Source organism: Prinia subflava, chromosome W, assembly GCF_021018805.1.
Source record: "Prinia subflava isolate CZ2003 ecotype Zambia chromosome W, Cam_Psub_1.2, whole genome shotgun sequence".
NCBI lineage: Eukaryota > Metazoa > Chordata > Aves > Passeriformes > Cisticolidae > Prinia > Prinia subflava.
In genome coordinates, this window is record NC_086282.1 from 1,196,579 (window position 1) to 1,216,364 (window position 19,786).

At 43.5% G+C, this 19,786-nt stretch overlaps 1 protein-coding gene across 1 annotated transcript; it reads left to right on the forward strand.

Moving 5' to 3' along the window:
• Positions 1-259: 259 nt before the first annotated feature.
• Positions 260-16,116, forward strand: LOC134563371 (transmembrane protein 154-like). The gene is made up of 6 exons (XM_063421256.1): positions 260-389; positions 10,562-10,870; positions 12,583-12,610; positions 13,763-13,848; positions 15,310-15,367; positions 16,056-16,116. The coding sequence occupies exons 1-6, from the start codon at positions 260-262 to the stop codon at positions 16,114-16,116; spliced, it is 672 nt and encodes a 223-aa protein (XP_063277326.1).
• Positions 16,117-19,786: the final 3,670 nt, after the last annotated feature.

The following is a 19,786-nucleotide window of genomic DNA, read 5'->3' on the forward strand; positions in this document are numbered from 1 at the left end:
TATTTTTAGAACCCGGAAGATCAGGGAGGTGCTTTCCAGAAGTTCGTGAAACGTGCGGGTTGAGCATACACACACATACCTTTATATAATATATATCACAGTTCCCAATCTATAATTATTTATAAAACATGAATTAAATAACCATATTTCCCACATAGGCCCAGCCGGAATTACATCACTTCTTAAAACCCATCAAAGAGAGTCCATCTCATGAAGAAATGCAGCTCAGATGCTCCCCGGCAGGAAGCAGGAAATGTAGATGTCCAGGTGCAGCAGGGAGCCTGTCGGAGTGCCCCTCAGGTGGGAGTGCAGCCGGGGCAGCATGCGGAGCACCGGGCTCACCACCCTGCTCTCTGCCCTGGCACTGGCTGCAGGATCTGCCGGCAGTGGTGAGTAAGAAAGCGCCTTTTGCCTACCAAGGTGGAATTGCGTGTCTTGCCTGCAGCAATGGGACCAAGTTGGAGGGCAACACCCTCCAAACTGAGCCCTGGGAGGAGATTTGTGGGGACTTGCTCTCTGCTGCTTTTTGCTGTGTTTACCCTCTCTGATTTCAGTTGCCTCTTTTTTTTCAGAGCTTTGACTTTTTTTCACTTAGACCTATCCCCGAACAGCAGCAAACAAATCCTACAATTCCTACATTTCCTAAATTGCAGGTGTGTAGAGAACCAGAGTTTCCATGTTGACCCATCAGACATTTTGCTTCTAATTTTAGTTCTTTTTTGAACTTTTTAAACCCCACACACATACCATCAGTGTTTAATAGCAAAGTCAAAGGCAAAGCACTGCTTCCATTCAAAAGGTGACTGCCGATTTCTGCAGTCCTGGTGCACTGAAACTGGTTTAACAAAGGAGCAGCCAGTTCTGGAGACAAATATTTTGAACTCTCAGCTGCAGAACAAAGTGGCCGGCACCATGGGCTTAGGTTCTGACCCTCTGAAGAGAAGAATCATGAGTGGAAAAGCAGCTTGTGACATAATGCTGAGGCACTGGGGTGTCATTGCAGAGGCTCTTGCCTATTTGCAGGGGTTATTGGTTCCACTGGCATTTTGGCAGCCAGCAACTGAACGTGACAGGCAGCTCTTGTAGTGAAACCTTGCCGAGGTGGTGCTTGTAAGCCTTTCCGTGTCAAACAAATCCCTGCCAAAGTGCTTTGGTATGGACTAGAAGTGTTTGCTGCCTCTGTGCTGCTGTAGCGAGTGGGAGCTCTACAGAAAGCAGGGATAGAAGATGGTCACTCTCAGATATCACTGGACTTCTCTTAATGTCCTAAAATGCACTGCTGGGATCGATGTTTTGGTGTGAGTGCTTTTTCCCTGAAAAACAGTACTTACTATAAGCAGGGTGTAGAGCTGGGCTGCAGGCTCCTGGCGTGCTGCTGAGCTGCTTGCACTTAGGAGACTTGCTTAACTGTACAAGTGAGCTAAGTGAGGTATAAAATGGTTTGGGTTTGGCTGTGTTACTACAGCCCTGCTGCATTGCAGACATGTTAAGAAAATATGCTGCAAGCATTGAGTGTAGCTCATGTGAAATACAAAGTTATGTTTCGTGTCAGGGAAATTAAGAAAATCGGTGTAATTGTAATTGTGGAACACGGCCATGGGACAGTTATAAAGATGAGTTCTAATAAACAACCGAGGAAAGCATGGAAGAAGGTTTTTGAATAAATCTTTTGCTTGTAATTACCTATTATAAATCTCAAGCTATTCTGTAATAAGTGTTTTTTAATTATAACTTTAGAAGCTTGCTTTGTATTAAAGAATTTTAACTGTAGTTTTAGATTGTAAAAAGCCTTTTAGACAAAAGAAGGAAGTAAGAAGGGGGCCCAGGCCTTTCACAGAAGGTGGGAAAACATCCTGGACATGAAAGAGAGACTTCAGCTCACTGATTTATGGTTCCTGAAAAAGGAAAACTGAACATGACTATCAAAGATTGATAGACCTAGAAAATAGAAGTTGGACCCCACATCTGGAAGCTGGACCCCGCCACTTGGAAAACATATCCTGGAAGTACATCCTGGAATATTGAAATATCTAAATAGCTCACAATAGCCTATAGAATTGTACAGGACAAAATATGAATTTAAGACTGTTAAGTATTGAATTGTGACGTTAAAACCAGAAATGGAAACTGCTGAGAAAGCTTATGAATATGTATGAATATAGCAAATAAAGTCCCAGCAAGTCCAGCAATCGGTGTGCAGTCGGAAGGGAAAACCCCTACCACTGTACCCAACGCGCTGTCTTTGCTCACACTTTACCATGCTAATTAATTAATTATTAAATTGAATTGCTGCTTGATATATTGGCCATGTCAAGCGTCTCATTTCTAACACTCAGAATCAAAGCAGTCAGAGGAACAAAACTCCTACCATGGGCAGAGCAAAACACAAGTCCCAGGGAAATGGAGGAGTACAATGAAGGCAATGCAGAGTGATCAGGCTCCTGCTTCTCTAGCTCGTGTGCAGGGTACTGAGAGCTACTATTTCATCACCACGTCCCCATGGTTGGGGATGCCTTAGCCTGGGGCCCCTCAGCTCATGGTTGGGTTCCCCCCTGCCCTTCTCTGCAATGGGCATTAGGGGCTGTAGGAAGCGCCAGGCAGATGTCACACACCAGGTGTGTGACAGTCCCCACACTCTCCACTTCCTACCAGTAGGTCCACCTTTCAGTTCTGGTTGATTTCAGAATGGTTCCTCTTTGGAAGTGAGTCAGTCCTGCCAGAGCCCTCCTCAAGCCCTGTCAACTCTGACTCTATGGAGCCAAGCTACAGGGGAAGGAGAGGAGAGCACCCACCTTTGCTCCCCATACAAAGGCAGTTTTTGCCTGACAAGTCAAAAACTTGAAGTTCTCAACTTCCAACCAGCCCCAAAATGTACCTGGGGGCTTACTCTGACTTCAAGGGTGTGACGGGGAAGTTGAGAACTTGAGCCTTGGTGGGGAAATTAAACTGGTGGGGGGAAAGTTTATGTAGGGTTTATGTACCCCACAGGCACTGGTGGGTCAGGAACCCCTCTGCTGAGAGCAGCCTCCCAGGGAGATCCTTTGCTCTCACCCTTCCTTGCTCACAGATCAACAGAGCAGGATCTTTAAGGGAGCTTTTTCACCTTTTGCCAGACACAGTCTTCACCTTTTAAGTTATCTACTGTCTAGAGACCATTTACAAAATAGGCAAACAGAGTTTGATTAAATCTTGCAGCACAGACAGATTAAAGTCTTTATAAGTCCTGTTCCCATATCATGCCAGAACCTTGTAAAAGCCTAGCCTTGCCATTTGGATTATGATTTATGGATGGTTTTCTCCCTGCGATGCTACAATCACTCTAATCCAGTAGCTCTAAAAGCATTCCTGAGGTCCCACCTCTGGGTGCTGGCCTTCCCTCAGCTCCATACTGAGGGGACATTGGGGTTTGCACCAGTTCCCTGACACAGCTGGTAAAGTCCCCGGCTAGCTCTGCTTCCCAGCTGTGCCAACAGCTGTTCCCGAATCTGCCAGCAGGTTCAGGTAATGGTGCAGAACAAGGTGGTTCTTCTACAGCAACAGGTGTTATGGTGCCTAGGCTTCAGAGCAAGAACTAGAGAAGACTCCTTTTCGTACAGTTTCTCAGAGACCTTTATTCCCCGAGACGGGGGTACGAAAATGAGCAAAGAACAAAGCCCGCACCCGCTTTTAAACTCGAGGGGTGGGGGAGTGTGGAACAAGCAGGTGACTGGTCCCAGGAGAGATGGACAGGCGTTTTTCCATAACATAGGGTAGGATCAGGGGAGAGATGGACAGCTGACCGAAGCTTCTAGGAACAGGGCAGGGGTAAGAGAGGTAGACAAAGGGGGGACATGCCTGGGCAGCACCTGACCCTTCAAGCAGGGGGAAACAGGGAAGAACCATTGAAATACAGAACTCCAAACAGCTTAACCAAAACCCAACACCACAATTCCTCCTTCCAAAACCCACCACCATAGTTCCCCTTGCTTTAATGCAGTCAGGAAGCCCTACAGGTAACAGTGTAGGGCATCATCTCTACTGTAGGGGATGGTACTCACTGCTCAGCCTTGCAGCAGCCCTGAAGACCTACCTAGGTGTGTGTGCTGATCCTAGTAACAAGCATTAAGACTCTTACTATAGCTTATAGGAGCATGCTCTGACCCTTGAGTCATTTCCCAGGCTAGGCCATCTCCCACTGCGTTTGGTGAAACATGTGGGAAATTGCAGGATAAGTGGTCTGACATGGGGAGCAAGAAAATGTGTGAGGGAGAGGAGCAGTAAAACATGTAAGATTGCCAAGTGGAAGAGCTGGAGTCGTTGCAGGTAGTGTTTTATTTTGTCTGTGTCTCTGTGCTATTGTTTTGAATTGTCATTCAAAGAAACACTGCTATCAAAGATCCAGATATTCAGCAGCTTGTACCACGAGCACAGGCAGTGACTCTCCTTGGCAGAGAAGTGTCTTAGGTTGCCTGCCCTGCAAAGCCAAGGTCTCTAAGGGAGCAATAGTTTTGACCTGTTGCCCCCTCGAGTAATGAACTGAGAATGGGTTTGAACCTGCTAAAATCACCTGATAACATTTTCTAGCAAAGCAGCAATGTAAGAAATGAGTCTTTACTACATTTTCTCTTTCCAAAGTGCAGTGCCTTAAAAAGCAGATAAAAAATTCTTTCTACTGACCACATCAACTTCTTAGTTACTACCATTCCTCCATGTTAGCCACACACACATTCACTGTTTTATTCAGCTGCTTCAGGGACATTTCAGAAAATCTCTCATTTACATCAGCAAGATTGTATACTTATTTTCAGTCAGTGACACCAGTCTCTTTTTGCTCAAGAGATCTGATGATATCTGGAAAGCCTCTGGAGCTTTTGAATCTTTAATTTCAGGGTCCTCCAGAGAGCAAGGAACACTGAGAGATGTGCATCACAGTGAGGTCTCACAGGTATCACAGATGCAGAGCTAGAAGGCCATCAGATTAAGCAGAAGCAACTTTAGCAGAAGCCTTTAGTACTGGGGGTGAGCAATGAGACTACAGGTTCACAGTTTGACTCTAAGATGTATGACTGAATTTCAACACTGCCTATTAATAAAGCACTTCAGCTGTATAGAAAGACAGTGAGGAAAAGAAGTTTCCACCTTGTATAAATGAGCTTAAACAGTTGTTTCCTCTTTCAGGTTATACCTAGATAACGCTTTCTAAGCACCTCGTTTTAATAGGATCTTGTCTACAGATTAGCCACCCTGAAATGCTTGTGTTCCCTCATCAGAAGAGTGTATGCTCCCAACAGCTAGCCTGCAGGCTTTTAAGGATTCCTCTTCCAGCCAGACTGACAGGCAAGACCCGCCACAACAGGCAGCTGGGCAAGCCCTGACCACAGCAAGGAACAGCTCTTCTTGCAGCAACCTGAAATGTGGAGAGAGGAACAGTGCAGGGATGAGCCAAGCAGTACACGAGAGGATCATACAGACCATGTGGAGTGGTATGACTACACCACCAACAGAATATGCATATGGAGCAGAATGATATAGGATATGGTAACTTTATTCCAGCTTTATAGCCTTTTCTTTTTCTGTCACCTTCTCATGAGCCTTCCTTTCACTGGATTTTTATAGCTTATGGAAAAGTTAGGAGAAATAAAAGTTTTCCTTTCAAACTAGTAATCCTGGCTATCCCACTGACATAGCTCTTGCTTTTTCTCTATCTCATTGCTTTTTCTTCTGTCAGTAGGCATTATAATGTAATTTGAAAAATTCCCTTGAGAGAACCCAGTCCTTGAGTCTGATGGCAAGGCAGCAGAGAGACTGATGGTTCTACAGCAAAACTGAATGTGCTGACTACCAGCTATTTTCTTTTGCTATTTTCCTCTGCCTCACATCCAAGTGAATTCAGAAACCTGTTTGCCTGCTTACTTCATGAGGAAGCCCATATCACCACCTCTGAGTGCTGCAGCACAAACCTCAGGTAGAAATGCTGCAACAACAGAAATGTTGTTTGTTTGATTGAGACCTAATTTTTGGACTCCGATCTGTAAAACCTCTTGGTATATTCAACTACCTCTGTTTTCCATGAAAAGTAGGTTTGGGAGCACCTCCAAAACTCAAGCAGAGTCTATCAGTGATCTAAGTATTTTTTAAAGTAAAAAATATTGAGTAATACCTTATACCATGGTATCTGGGTACATGGACATAGCTTTTTCACAATTTGTAAGAACTGTTAATTGAACCTTTGAGTGCTTGCTCAAGTGTTTTGGTCCCTTGAGTTCTAGATTCACAAATACCTCAATTGTGGAATCCTAAGAACTTCCTGACTTCCAGCTTCAGCTTCTTAGCTTCCAGTTCCAGCTGTGCCCACCTTCCCATCAGGGTGGGATGCAGCTGCATGCTAGCCCCTCTCCCTTCTTCTCTTGAAAGCATGGAAAGTGGTAATACAGGCTGGGCTGAAGCTGTGGTGTGTTCCCATCCACTTCCCTTAATACAGGAAGAACTCACCAGCATTCATGCCCCAGGTGGTTTAGACAAAGGTGAAGCCCATGTGGTTGTTGTATGAGCATTTGCTCCTTGGACAAGAGGTGCAGAGGGATGAGTATGGATGTTGGAATGTAGCCAACAGCATGAGGCTGAGCTGAACAAGAGAAAGGGCACAGGCTTTGCAAAGTCAAGGAGATATCTATATGGTCACGTGACTTGCTCTTTGTTACACTCCACTGGCCTTGCTTTTCCATCCTGAATGTCATGCTGCATTGTTGTAAGATTCCCATTTGCAGGGAGCTAGTAGATGTCTGCAAGATGAAACTACAGAACGGCTGACAAGACAGTTCATGGTATGAATTATCACCGCAAATCTGGTGTGGAGAAAATGTTTGAACAGCACTTCACAAAATCTCCAGCTTTCAGATGTTCTTCTGCTCTATTCCAAACCTTGTAATGCCTAGCTTTCACTCACCCCACCAAACAGCCACCCGGGCCAGCTGCAACACAGCCCACTTGCCATTTTGAGCACTTTAAATTGAAACACTATGAAAAATAGCAACTATCTTGAGGTGAACGGCGTGTGTCTCGTGGCCTGGGTGGGTAGCTGTGGCAGGGGATACAGCTGCACTGGGAGGCCTGAGCCCGACTCTCCCTGCTGGACTGGAGGCACAAATCCTTCTCTGATGCAAGCCACTGGGCCAACCCAAGTGCAGGTTGTGCTTTCCTACTGTGTAAAAAGGGTGATGTGTAGGTGGCCTGAGAGTGAGAGCAACTGCTGGGTGACAGGTGAAGCATCCCTTGAGGCTGAGCTCTGTTCCTCAGAGGTGATGGGGGAGTGTGATGTGTTGAGGCAGCAGGTAAAATGCAGGAAATAAGAGCAATAGCCTTGCAAGAACATTATGCAATTGGCTGCCCTTCTGCTGAAAGATGTATTTAATTCACTCAGAGAAAAGATCTCTGTAAGAGAAAATGGTGGTCCCAGAGAGATGCTGTTTTGTCCCTGGAATTATGCAAAGTGAAAAAAATATGTGGCAGCAAGGTCATTCCCTGTGATTTGCCATTTTCTTTGCCTAGAGACTAGAAAAGGTAATTCTATTTCACACAGAGACAAATGATTTGAAGTCTGCTTCATAGTTCAAAACCAGGCAAAGTGGAAGAAATACTGGAAAAATCTCTCTTGGAAATCAAGCACAGTATACTCTGCAGTTGAAAGTTTATCACTGCAGTTAATGAGGTGTGACTGTTTGCTTTGCTTTAAAGCCACACCATGCTTTAGACATTTGAAAAATCCATTTTAGCTCTACAAATAAATGAAAACCGAAGTATTTTCTCCATATCCTTTCCCCATTTTAAGCAACAGCTTTGTCCCTCTCAGTATATCAAATGTGGCAGGCAATGGGTTTCAAGGGCAATGGCTAGAGGAGGAAAATCAAGCAAGGTCATCAGAGAGGTTCAGTGAGGCTGCGGTGCACCATCAGCTCTGCCTGTGGCACAGTCCATCACGCCACAGTCTGCAGCACAAACGTCTCTCGTGCTGCCTCGCCGCTCTGCACAACAGCAATTGAAATGGAGTGGTTGCAGGCACTGGGAACTGCAAACTGCCTTGGAAAAGGAAAGTCAAATGGCCAAACTAATAAGGGAGAGGAGCTCTCCCTCCTGTCCTCTGTGAAAAGATTAAGGACAGCCAGCAGGTCATGGGAACAGGTGGAGCAGCACACAGCTAAGGGGGTCGTTAACTGCAAGAGAGGAAAGAGAGTGTTTTGCTCTTGACTGAAATACTAAATACAGAAGAGACAGAGAGACTGTTGATACAAAGTGCTTTGCCACAGAAGAGCTATAATTTTCATTTTCTGATTGTAGTGCAGGAGTCTGGTGACCTTCACAGTATTGCATTACGTATTCAAATTCTTTCCTAGTTTATAGGAAAGGATGAAACAATCAGATGCCTGTGTGATATGTGCAGCATTAAAATCTAGATAAAACACTGCTGTCACACTCAAATAATTTTATTCATCTGAAATCGGGTTTCCCTGAATACAGTCTCATGAAATACTCATCTCCTCTTTGACACAAATCTGGTGGGAGAGGAGATGCTGCAGAGTGGATTAAGCAAGAGATAGCACTCTAATACAAGGTTTTCTCTCCCACTTGGCATCCCTGGGAAGGACAGCATCCCTGTCCTGATTTCTCATTTGTAAAATGGAGATGATAACTGCTCATCTCTCAGGGCCATTATGAAGATTAATGTGTTTACAAAAACATTTAAAATGCTAAGTACTTTTAGTTTCAGTCCTGTGAGATTGGAAATGCCAGCACTGAGGTGCTGAAAACTTTAAGCTCTTGCTAACTCTAGTGGAAACTCTGGCTGCCCAGCACTTTACAAGAACAAAGAGAAACGTAATTGCAAAAGTCAAGAAATCTCATCCTGCTTTATTGCATAAAATGAGATGTGCACCATGCTGGCATTGCGTCTGAAACGGCAGACAGCGCAAAAAACCCCATTATTTAATTTCATGCCAAGAAAATTATTTTGCTGTTGTAATTTGTCTAAAGATTGATTCTTGCACCTTTGGCTAATACAGGATTTTTGGCATCAGTACAGAATACAGTATCAGCCCAGAATTTGCTGTACTTCTTTAAAGCTTTTAAACTGTGTGACAGTCAACAGACTCTTACCTAAACACACAAAAAGCACTTGTTTCACTATTACTAACACAGCCAATTTTAGCCACTTTTCTTGCAAAATGCATGATAAACGAAACCAGAACTGAGATCAAAGTTCAAAACCCCCAGTCTTGGCACTTATGGGGAATATCCAGCACTGATGCTTTGCCACACATTCCTTCAGCCAGCTTATAGAATCAGTCAAAGGAACAGTTAATCGGACCTGTATGCAGTAAGGTCCACGTGTTACTACCTCTTCTAGTCCATGCAGAAGTGGAAGTCAGCAGCTTTTCCATCCTTCAGACTTCCTTTCACCAATCCTGTTTTTCACAGTGAGACAAATTCAACAAAATTGAGAAAGGCATAGAAACAGAGAGATGAGTGAACCAAAGGAATTGGTGAACCAGGGATAATGGTCTCCCTAAAGACAGTACCTAAGTCCTTGGGTAAGGGGAGGGACATATGTGTCAAGACTGAGAAGCAAAACAGGCTGGTGTGGTTCACTGAGAAGCAGAATCATTTCACATGCGAGCAAGACCGGATGCCAGCCTGCAGGAAAAGAAGTCTGTTTGTGCAAGGCAGCTGTGTGCAGACAGATGACACATGCTGACGTGTCCCAGTAAAAGCCAGCTGAAGAACATGGTTGAAGCGGTGCCAAATTTTCAGGACGCTCCTACCAGGCACCAACTGGGCTGCAGCAGCCCCCCGGTGAGCTCTGCTGGTCCCAGTTATCGATGGGTCGACGCAGAGACAGACAACAGCGAGATAGGACTTGGGTGCAAGCTGAGATGTTTATTCAGCAGATGTTGGACCCCAAGACCCCAGGCAGAGGCTTTGAGGGGGATTTTATGCTCTCACAGAAAGGAGAGGGGGAAAAGGGTCACAAACTAATGGGTAATAAGTAAGGGAGTGGTATAAGGTGGAATTACATGGATATGGGGCCAATAAGATGGACGGGGGAGAAAGGGTCACATGGGCCTATGGGGCATCGAGGATTAGGGGATTTCCAAGGCAGGGATTAGGTAGAGGTTGGCTCACAGAGGGATATTGATAGGGAAAACTCTGGAAAGTGGGATAGGATTAGGGAGGATTGACAACTGGGAGGTGGAGTTCCAGAGCTTAACAAAGCACTGGGTGAAACTATAACTGGGGATGGAGACAGGGGTGTGCCTGGATTATACCAAATATAACAAGCACAATACAGGAATAAATCATAACTTAAAAATTCACCGCAACACGTGGTCATGACTGGTAAGACTTTGTGACAAAGTTGACATCTAATTTTACATCTGATGACCACGACTTCCAATCTGTGTGTATGGGGCATCTGCTGGGTTTTTTTAATACATCACATGGGAAGTAAATACTAAAGCTGTACACTGTGACTCACTGATAATACTAATGAAACCCTTAAAATGTTAAGTTGTCCTCATATATTTGACAGACCCTGGAAATGATGGATTAGGAGATGGATCGATGATATTACCCACTTTTACAGCAACACATGTTCCTGCTATGGGTCCTTCAACTGTGGATGACCATGAGCCAGTACTTGTAACTGCAAGCACTACTGAAAGCAGCTTTGAAGCACATTCTCCAAGTACTGAACTGAATGCTGTGAATGATGAGGACAGTCTAGAAGCAGCAGAACAGACCATCTTGATATATGTTGTCCCTGTGGCGCTGCTGGTCCTGCTGATTTTGTTGATCACATTTTTTATAATGCATCATAAAAGGAAAAAGTCCAAGCAAGGTAAATTTGTCTTCTTGTGCATCAAAAGGGTGATGCTAGGATGTGTTCAGCATTAACAGAACATTATTTCGAGCCATGGGATGCCACATTTAGGATGCCCTTCTCTGATTTTAGTTGCATGTTTGACAAGTAAGAGAGGGATCCTCCGCAGCCAGCAGTACCTGTTCACATACCTCTCATTGGGCAGGAGCTATTTCTGCTTCTGGGCACCTCCTGCTCATGCTGCCACACCCATGGGAGCCCTGGCACCAATCTCCGGCTCCTCAAAATGCTGAGAATGCTCAGGGATGTAACTGTGGCTGCAAATTCTTGTTCTGTCTTTATGCTCAACAACTTTAGGCAAGGTGAAATTATTGCTTCTACTGCCCCTAGTGCCCTCAAGGTAAAGCTGCTTGGAGCTTCAATAAAATAAGAACAAGAAAAATAATTTTAAGGAACAATTTTAAGGAATCCTGATTCCATATGGTGGAAGCTGCTATGAAGACATCACAGCAAATGAGCTAGGTCAGACTGCCTGGGTGCTGCAGTAGGGTGAGCAATGCTTCAGGAAGGTGCCGTGCTCTGTTAACAAAGGAATTGGTAACTTGGAGTGTTAAGCCACAGGAGAACAAACTGAGGTGTCAATATTAAAACCACATAGTTGGTAAGTGGAATTCTGAGATGGTTGTATCAGTGTCTGCATGGTTAGAGTGCAGCTGTCAGCTCATCAGCCTGCAGACAGTGCAACACATTCAACATAGATTTTTAACTCAAGTTTTCAGGGCATTTTTAGGTTACATTTGCCTTATCACTGGGTTTCCCTCTAACAAACTATGAATTTGCAATCAGTAACCCAGTTGCCTGCCTGTTTCTGGATGATTGAAATGCAGGGACACTCTTCAGAGGGTTAGGAAATGTGGTGCCTTTCAGGAACACAATCCTAGGATCTCATGCCCTGTGCCAGCATGGGATTTTGAGCATCCTCAAGGCTGGGGCAGATGGCTCTGTGGTGGCTCTGCAGTCTGGGAATGTGCTGGAACAACTGGGAGGTATCACCCACTGGCAACAAGGAATTACAAATAAGGTGATTTAGGACAGGTTTTTCAGTCAATTGATTCCTGGAGGTGAAGATATTTACCAGAATTATGTCTGTGACACCATTTCCTCCCCCCAATTTTTACTTTGTCTTAGAGTCATGTGTAGATTGGATCCCTTTTGACATCTGGCTAGTTCAGCTTCATTTGCCTGAGATCTAATCTGCCATACAGTCCAACTCCTCCCCACCCTTCTCCCTGTGAGCGGCTCCCAGAGTCTCCAGACAGAGCTGAATTGCTCAAGTGTAATCTGTAGCAAAATGTCCCAATGCTTCCAGTAAACAATTTTTTTGCAAAAGTGGTTCCTTTTCAGGATACCATTTCCCTCAGCACATTTGTTTTGCTGAAGGAAGTGTGCATCTGCCCTGTCCTGCCCACTGCAACACCAGTACTGGGCTTCCTCCCATCACGGCTGAGCTAATAATGAGATGCTTTTAGATTCGAAATAAAGGGTTCCTCTGAAAATTGCAAACAAGATAGGATGTTTTGCCTTTCATCTGCAATTTAGTTTTTATGCTTTTTGAGAATGTAACCCCTTTTTACTTGACCCTATTCAAGGTTTGCATGCAGCCTGGACCCTGCAAATACAATGGGTAAATATCATGCAGAACAATGAACACCAACTTTCTTCTTTTCCAGATGAGCTAGGAAGTGAAAATGTAAAAAGGTAAGTTTTAAGAATATTGTTCTTTTAAAAAAAAATCTTTTACTCTATCCTTTGTCTCCTTCACTGCCTCTTTCAATTTCAACCCTAAACACCATTACTTTGCCATTTATTGAACCAGCAATCTTAACAGGTGGATAAAGTGACTTCAGTACGTGGCTGAAGTATAAGACTAGAGCAGGAGAAAAGAGTTAGTAGTGACTGAGGCAAGGGCTGCCCCACAGAAACCCACAGCCCACAGCCCTTGCTGAGCCTGCTCTTAGGCACCTCCTGCTCCATCAGACACAAGAGGTACAAGGTGCCCCATGAGCAAAGGGGATCAGTTCCCAGGCTCATCACAGGCCTTTGCTATTCAGAATAAGCTCTGCATCTTGCTCCCCTGTTTTTCAAGTTCATCTTCTTACTCAGAGGTGAGGCAGAAAGGCTCGCCTGGCTGCCATATGAGAAATGACTTAGATGCTTGGAAAACAAGACAGAAGCTGTGTGGCTCTTCTCAGTCATAATTTTTATTGTTACCTCTTATTGACCTCCATCTTGCTAATGAATGCTGAAAGTTCACGAATTTGCTCTATGAGGAAAAAAAAAGGGGGTTTTTGCTAAAAAAATATTTTCTATCATATGACTGCAGGAATGATAAGCAAAAGGAACCTAAGAAGAGGCATTTAAATAAATGCAGCTCTCATGACCTTTCCTTTGAAGTCACTGCAAATGTCAGTCACAGCTATGATGAAACTTTAGGCCTTCAGCTTTTAACACTGGAGCAATGGTACTTCTGTCATGTGTTCCAGGAAGGCAGGGACAAACTATCTTTTTTTTTTTTTTAGTTTTCTACTTAAAGCGGGGACAGTTTTCAAGAAGCTGCAGTGATCCTGTGCTCTGGCATGTCTCTGGCTGCACAATCTGAGTCCTTCTATGTGTTATGTCTCAGCTGGCCCTACCTCTGCCCAGGACTCAGTGCTGCTCCCTCGCATCTGTTCGTGGCCCCTTGGTTCACACCCATTGGGCTGACATCTCCTCAAATTATGGGGCTAGGATGGCTTTCCAGAGTTTATACATGTGTCTGGAATTATAGGAAAGTCATACAAAATCACTACATTGTAAGTTGTTTGAATTAAGCATTTTGTGTAATGCTTTCCCCCCCTCTCTTCTCTCAAGTCCTATTTTTGAAGAAGACACACCCTCTGTTATGGAGATAGAAATGGAAGAGCTTGATAAATGGATGAACAGCATGAACAAAAATGGTACATGGTAACCCCTCTACTCCATCCTCCCTCTCTTGCCCGCTGACATAAATCCCATGCATAAGAAATCAATGGAAGGTGTTTTGTATGCCTATCACTGCTTTTCCTACAACATTTTTAGTTGTGCTCTTGACTCCCTCTTACTAAAATAACTGAACAAATGTCAGGGTAGATTTTTTCAGAGGCATATTTTAGTTTGTGTGGGAGTTTATTTTTAATATGTGATAGAATCTCATAAATGTTTTCAGTTTCCAGTAGACATTTCTATTAAACACACTTATAGCTGTGAATATTATTTACATTTTTAAATACACATTTTAATGCTAGGTACTAGTTTCTCTGAAGCATCTAATCCTTTCAGTCTCCAGATTTTCTACACTTTTGTGCTCCACATTGAGGTATTGTAGAAGAAATATGCATTTGCTCATAGTTCAGATGATCATTTATTTAAAATTGCTGCCAGGAACCTATGAATTTGCCCTTCCCCTCCCTTGCAAGGCTATCAGCCCACGGAGCAATTAGAACATGCAGTAACTACCAGCAGCAGCATCTTCAGCTGCCTTCTCAGTTACTTATAAGTACCTTGCATTTTTCCCCCCATTTTTCTCCCAGGTGAATTCCCCAGTCAGAATCTCCAAGGGGTTTGCATTATCCTTCCAGGGTCTCCTCAAAAAATGCAGGTCTTTGGTAAGCCATGAGTTAACCAAGGCCTGATTTTGAACCATGAACAGCTTTTCCCTGGCTAGGAAATGCTGAAACACTGATATTTTTTTCATTCCTGGTCCCTTGCCTTCTATCCAAATGGCTCATTTGCCTGACTTACTAGGCATGCTTTGTTTTTCAGGACATAAAGCTCTTTGGAGCACTTCTTTGCGTTAGCACAGTGCTCCACATGATGGGGTTTTGACCTTTGCAGTCTGTAAGCTCTTGTAGAAAACGTTCTAAGTGGCAGTAGCGAAAGAGAGGCATTAAGTGTACTATAAGGGGAAAAAGTGGTATAAAATATATTTAAAAATTTTTTGGAGAGAAGGGAGCAAATATTTTACATACTTGTGTGTGTGTGTGTGTGTGTGTGCGCGAGCGCGCACGCATATTAGTGTTCCCTAAACTCCAGGCCCAAATTCCCAGCTGGACTATAAAGCATAGGTGCAACTGTCAGCAGTGGAAGATTAACAAACAACTCTCCCCATGGCAGTGTGTATGAGACAGTCCTCAAAAGTACCTCATTTGTATAGGTGTACATAAAGAACTGGAATATATAATAAATAAATTGTAGCAACACCTATCAAAGGGAAGGAGGTGTAAGATTTATGTTATGGGGCCATGCAGATAAAAGGGTGCAGAAGTGCACTGCAGATCTATATTCTAGAGTGACTGCATGATAAAAGTTGATACATTTTTGAAATAAATGTAGAACAACTGCCAAGAGTAACTACAGTCTTGTTTCTTACCCCTTTCCAGGTGACTGTGAATGTTTGCCTACTGTAAGAGAAGAAAAAGAATCAATCGCCAACCCAAGGTACTTTAATTCATTCATATTATTTGAAGAAATATGGTCAATGTCATTCTAAAATAATCTATTCTTTGTATGTAATTATAGAATTATTCTTTGGTCCATTTAAGTTTTAAAATTTTTATATATAGAAACTTTGACTTCAACTTAAACTAAAAGCTTGACACCCTTATTCCTAAACAGGTCTCTTCCTGTAAACTGCACTGCTAAATAATCTTACAGTTGTAAAGTGGTGCAAGACAGACAACCAGATGGCACAGATGGAGTTTCATTCACTGATCAGACTTTAATCACAGTTTCCCAAGGTGTTAATACAAGCATTCAGCATAGCTTCCTTGGCACTCTTCACCGAAGGCACCCAGTTCCCCTCTGCCACCTGGTGCCAATAGGTTCTTGGGAACCCTTGCCAGATGTTTTGGCTGGAGCTGTGACCTGACAGACAGGGACTTGTCTGACTCTAAGAAAAAAAAAGAGAATTAGAAACACAAAGGATCTTCCTGGTGCCCCCTTGCAGCATTCCCCCAGAGCTGGCACTAGTTGATAGTCCAAGCAGCGATCCCAGTGGGATACAAAGTCACAATCCTGACAGCTTGTAAACTTAAAATCTTTCTGGTTGGTTTCCTCAGGATTTTAGCCAAAACTCCCATACCCCTCGCAATTTTCCCTGATTAAAAATTCTGGTTCTTGTTTCCAGCTGGAAACAAGAGGCTGTACATTGCCCTTGCCTGCACCCTTGTGTTGCAGCTGCATTTTGAGGAGTGGGCAAAGCAGCTTCTCTGTGCCACGTTATGATAACAACAAGCCATCCTGTGTACCAAGAAATCCCTGGTGCAGGGAAGCAGTGATGTAATCAGGCAAGGCCAGAAGCAGGGAGAGGACCTAGGTATTCCACTTCCCATCGCATCAGATAATTCCCCTGAACATGCCTCTGGCAGAATTGCACCTCCTGCTGTAGACTGTCATAATATTCCAACCCTCTTTTTAGAATTTCATTGCTCAGGAGTGAAATAGGGATGTTAAATCACTACTGCTGCCGAGTTTGCAGCTCAGTTGCTCCAAAGCTGCAGTTTCAGAGGAACCTTTGGATAGGGCTTGTCCTCTACAGCCACTTGTTTATAAAAAGTTTCTTTTCACATCTATTGCAAGTGAAATCATCGTTGTTGTTTTAGTTCAGTTTTGTTTGAAAAAAAGAAAGGCTTAGATACTAGGTTCCAGATTCAAGTAAGCGCATTAATTTTACCCTTAGCAACTGGAAAAGATCCTGGATTTGTTAGCCATCTGGGTCTTCCCTTCCTGCTGCTAAATGATAACTCAGAGGGGGGAAAAATTAAGGAGAGGCAGCTGCACAGCAGTTCTCTAAAAGCAGATTTGCTGAGCATACCACTGACTATAGCAGGGAGTATAGGACAAAGGGTGCTTCAGCCATAGGCTAACACCGGAAGAAGTCATACTGTAAAAAAGGCTTTTTAGGCACAACACCATCCTTAGCATCAAGTCTACTTTCCAAATCTTTAACAATTCATTTTAAGGAAAAAAAAATAATCATGGCCTACCAGCTTTAGCAGACATTTTACCATCCTTGCTAAAGGAGTGTTTTCGTACTGGATTTGTATTAACCTCATCAGAAGAAGAGGGTTTTGCCCCTGCCTATCAAAAGGCATCTTTGGGCTACACCCTACCTCAACCTCCCCACCTGTAAAACCGAGTTATTTTAGAACACTACAGTGAGGCTTAAGCCTTGATACAAAAAAGCAACCCTGTTCAGATAAGTATGCTTCAGTCAGAGCAAAGGCACACACATTATATAAGCAAATTTTCTTGTGAATGGTATCTTAGCATCAGACTAGATCAGAGAAATTTATGCCCCTAAATTGTAGAAAGGCAAACAAATGAAAATAAAAATAGATTTATCTCTAAAACATTCAGAGCTGCTCAGACAAGGGATATTAGTTGAATACAAAGTGCAAGAATATTAGATTTAATTTAAGATTCTGAAAGACTGCTTTCTTTGGAAAAATTCTATAATTAGGGTAGTTTATTTTTTAGATTTTTTTGATATTTCAGTATGGGAAACATCTTGAGGGTACACTGAACAGAGATGGTGTTTTCTTGCTTCACAAAGGTGCTGAGGGGGAATTCATCAAGACCCAAATGTCTTGAACTATGAATGATTTTGATATAATCTTGAAAACATATGAAACAAAACATTTCAATAATGACACTTTGACATTTTCAGAATGAAGGTTGTTCCAAAACTACTCTTCAGAGTAAGTGAATTTTTAATATAAAAATTTTTGAAAGTTTGAAGAACAGAACTGTGTGGCAGTAAAATATTTCTATGTTGAGTATTTCCCTTACCCCAAGGCTACTTCTTCACATTTCATTTCACATGTTTCATTTCGATGTGAAAAGATATTTGAAGTGGGAGGATTTCTCAGTAAACAAACAAAAAAATTGCTTGTTTATTTGCAATTGAACCTTATCAGTCCAAGATTTGCTGCTTTTCCCAACCAAATTCTTAGATGAATAAATGTCAGAAAGAGAATTACATACAGATAAATAGATGTTTTCAGCAGCTCTTTTGAGCAAGGAAAGTGAAAGACTAAGAAATAAAATGAAACAAAGCTATGATTATGGCAAAATTTGTACTCATGTGTCACTGTGCTGTGCTTTGAGACCTCAGCGTCTCTATACCTGCTAGCCCTGGCACTGTGTATATCGTCTGAAGGATCAGTCCGTACGCCGTGCGAACGATGCTGATTCCCACTGGGTTCTTGGTTCCTGAGATATCCTCTCAGCAGCGGTGGTAAAATGACTCGGACAGAGGCAGGAGGAAGGCAGCGGGTAGCAGCGGAGTTTATTGTATGTACACACGCGTTCCGAATGTGCCGCGACTGCGCGCGAAAGCAGTCTGCGCAGGGTTTTATCCAGATAGGTGAGAGGGAGGGGTGAAGGTACAACAACCAATGAAGGGGATCCCCGGGACTGTTAAGCACGCAGGAAATTTAACTTTACCAACCGGGGAAGTGGGGAGGAGTACAAAAACCACGGGCAGCATGAATGACAGGTAACAAACTGTTACATAATGACAGATGCACTCACGTGTGAGAGAGAACAAAGGATTACTACGATAAACCTAATAAACCTAATTTGCACACTGCCACATCTCCCCCTTTTTCTTTTATTAAGGTGAGCAAACCTGGCATGGAGGAAGCTGATGTTCAGATTCAGAAAGCTGTCTCTGAACCATGACGGCATGGACAGCCACTGCTCTTCAGAGAGGCTCTCGTCCTCCCAAGACTTCTCTAAGTTTTCCATTTCCATTTCCTCAGGAACAGTTGCCATGGAAACATGGTTCACAGCTGGGGATGATGTGGCACTAGACATAAACTTATGAATTATCTTTCTAATAAAACTTATCACAACTAAAGCAATTATAACGATAACACAGGTTTTTAAAATGGATGCAACCCAACTCGAGACCCCCCAGTTCTTAAAGAGGTCGTTGAACCAGTCCAACGTCTTCTCTTTGACTTCGCTCTCCAAGTTCCTCATTTCATCAATGGTCTTCTTGATGTCCTCAGCCTTAGATGACAAATTAAAACAGCAAATGCCCTCAAACTCCTCACATGTATGTCCATGGAGGAGTAAAAGATAATCAGTTGAGGCCTGATTTTTAAGGGTCACCTGTCCTGTGATTCCCTTGTCTTTCAGGAGGTCACTCAGGGCATTTGAAGTTAGGTTGGCTTGTTTAGCAACCCAGCACTTGAGGTGAGCCAATTCCCCCATGGACTTTGCAAAGGTGACCCATGGGATAAGTATCGTGACTGCGACTCCTTTTGGTTTGTTCCGGTAAATGATTTCAGAGTCACAATCGGGGTCCAGATTCCTTATATCTCGTTTTTGAATGGCCGAATTGTGGGTACCGTTGTTTCTCCTTTGTCAATTCATCATTTGTGTTTTGTTGGGTGTAAACAAGCCTAATTTTCCCAGTGTACATGGACCTTTGGAAAGGCGAGAGGAGATGCCTGCCCAGGCCCTTTCTCTGCAAATTAGAAACATTCCCCTGGGTAGTGAGATGGGTTTTGTCCACCAATTAGATGTCACAGGCACTTGAGCAACTCGCTCACACCAAGGGTCAGCGTGGTACGATTTATTAGTTTGCCTGATGTTATTTGGGGCTTTCCCTGATGTTTGTGGCGGGGTCATGGTAAACTGGACGCAAACCTGTGCTTTTGAGGACCCAAGGAGCTCAATCTCTGAGGGCTCCCCTTGGAGTTCACTCAGCTTGGACACAAACTTTTGCCAGCCTACCAGGGGGTTAATATCTGGAACCTTGCCTCCTGCCACAATAGAGTGGGACCCATCAGGGACCTGGGATCTACTTATCTTTTTGGCTTCCTTCAGCAAGGGTTTGGGCAATTC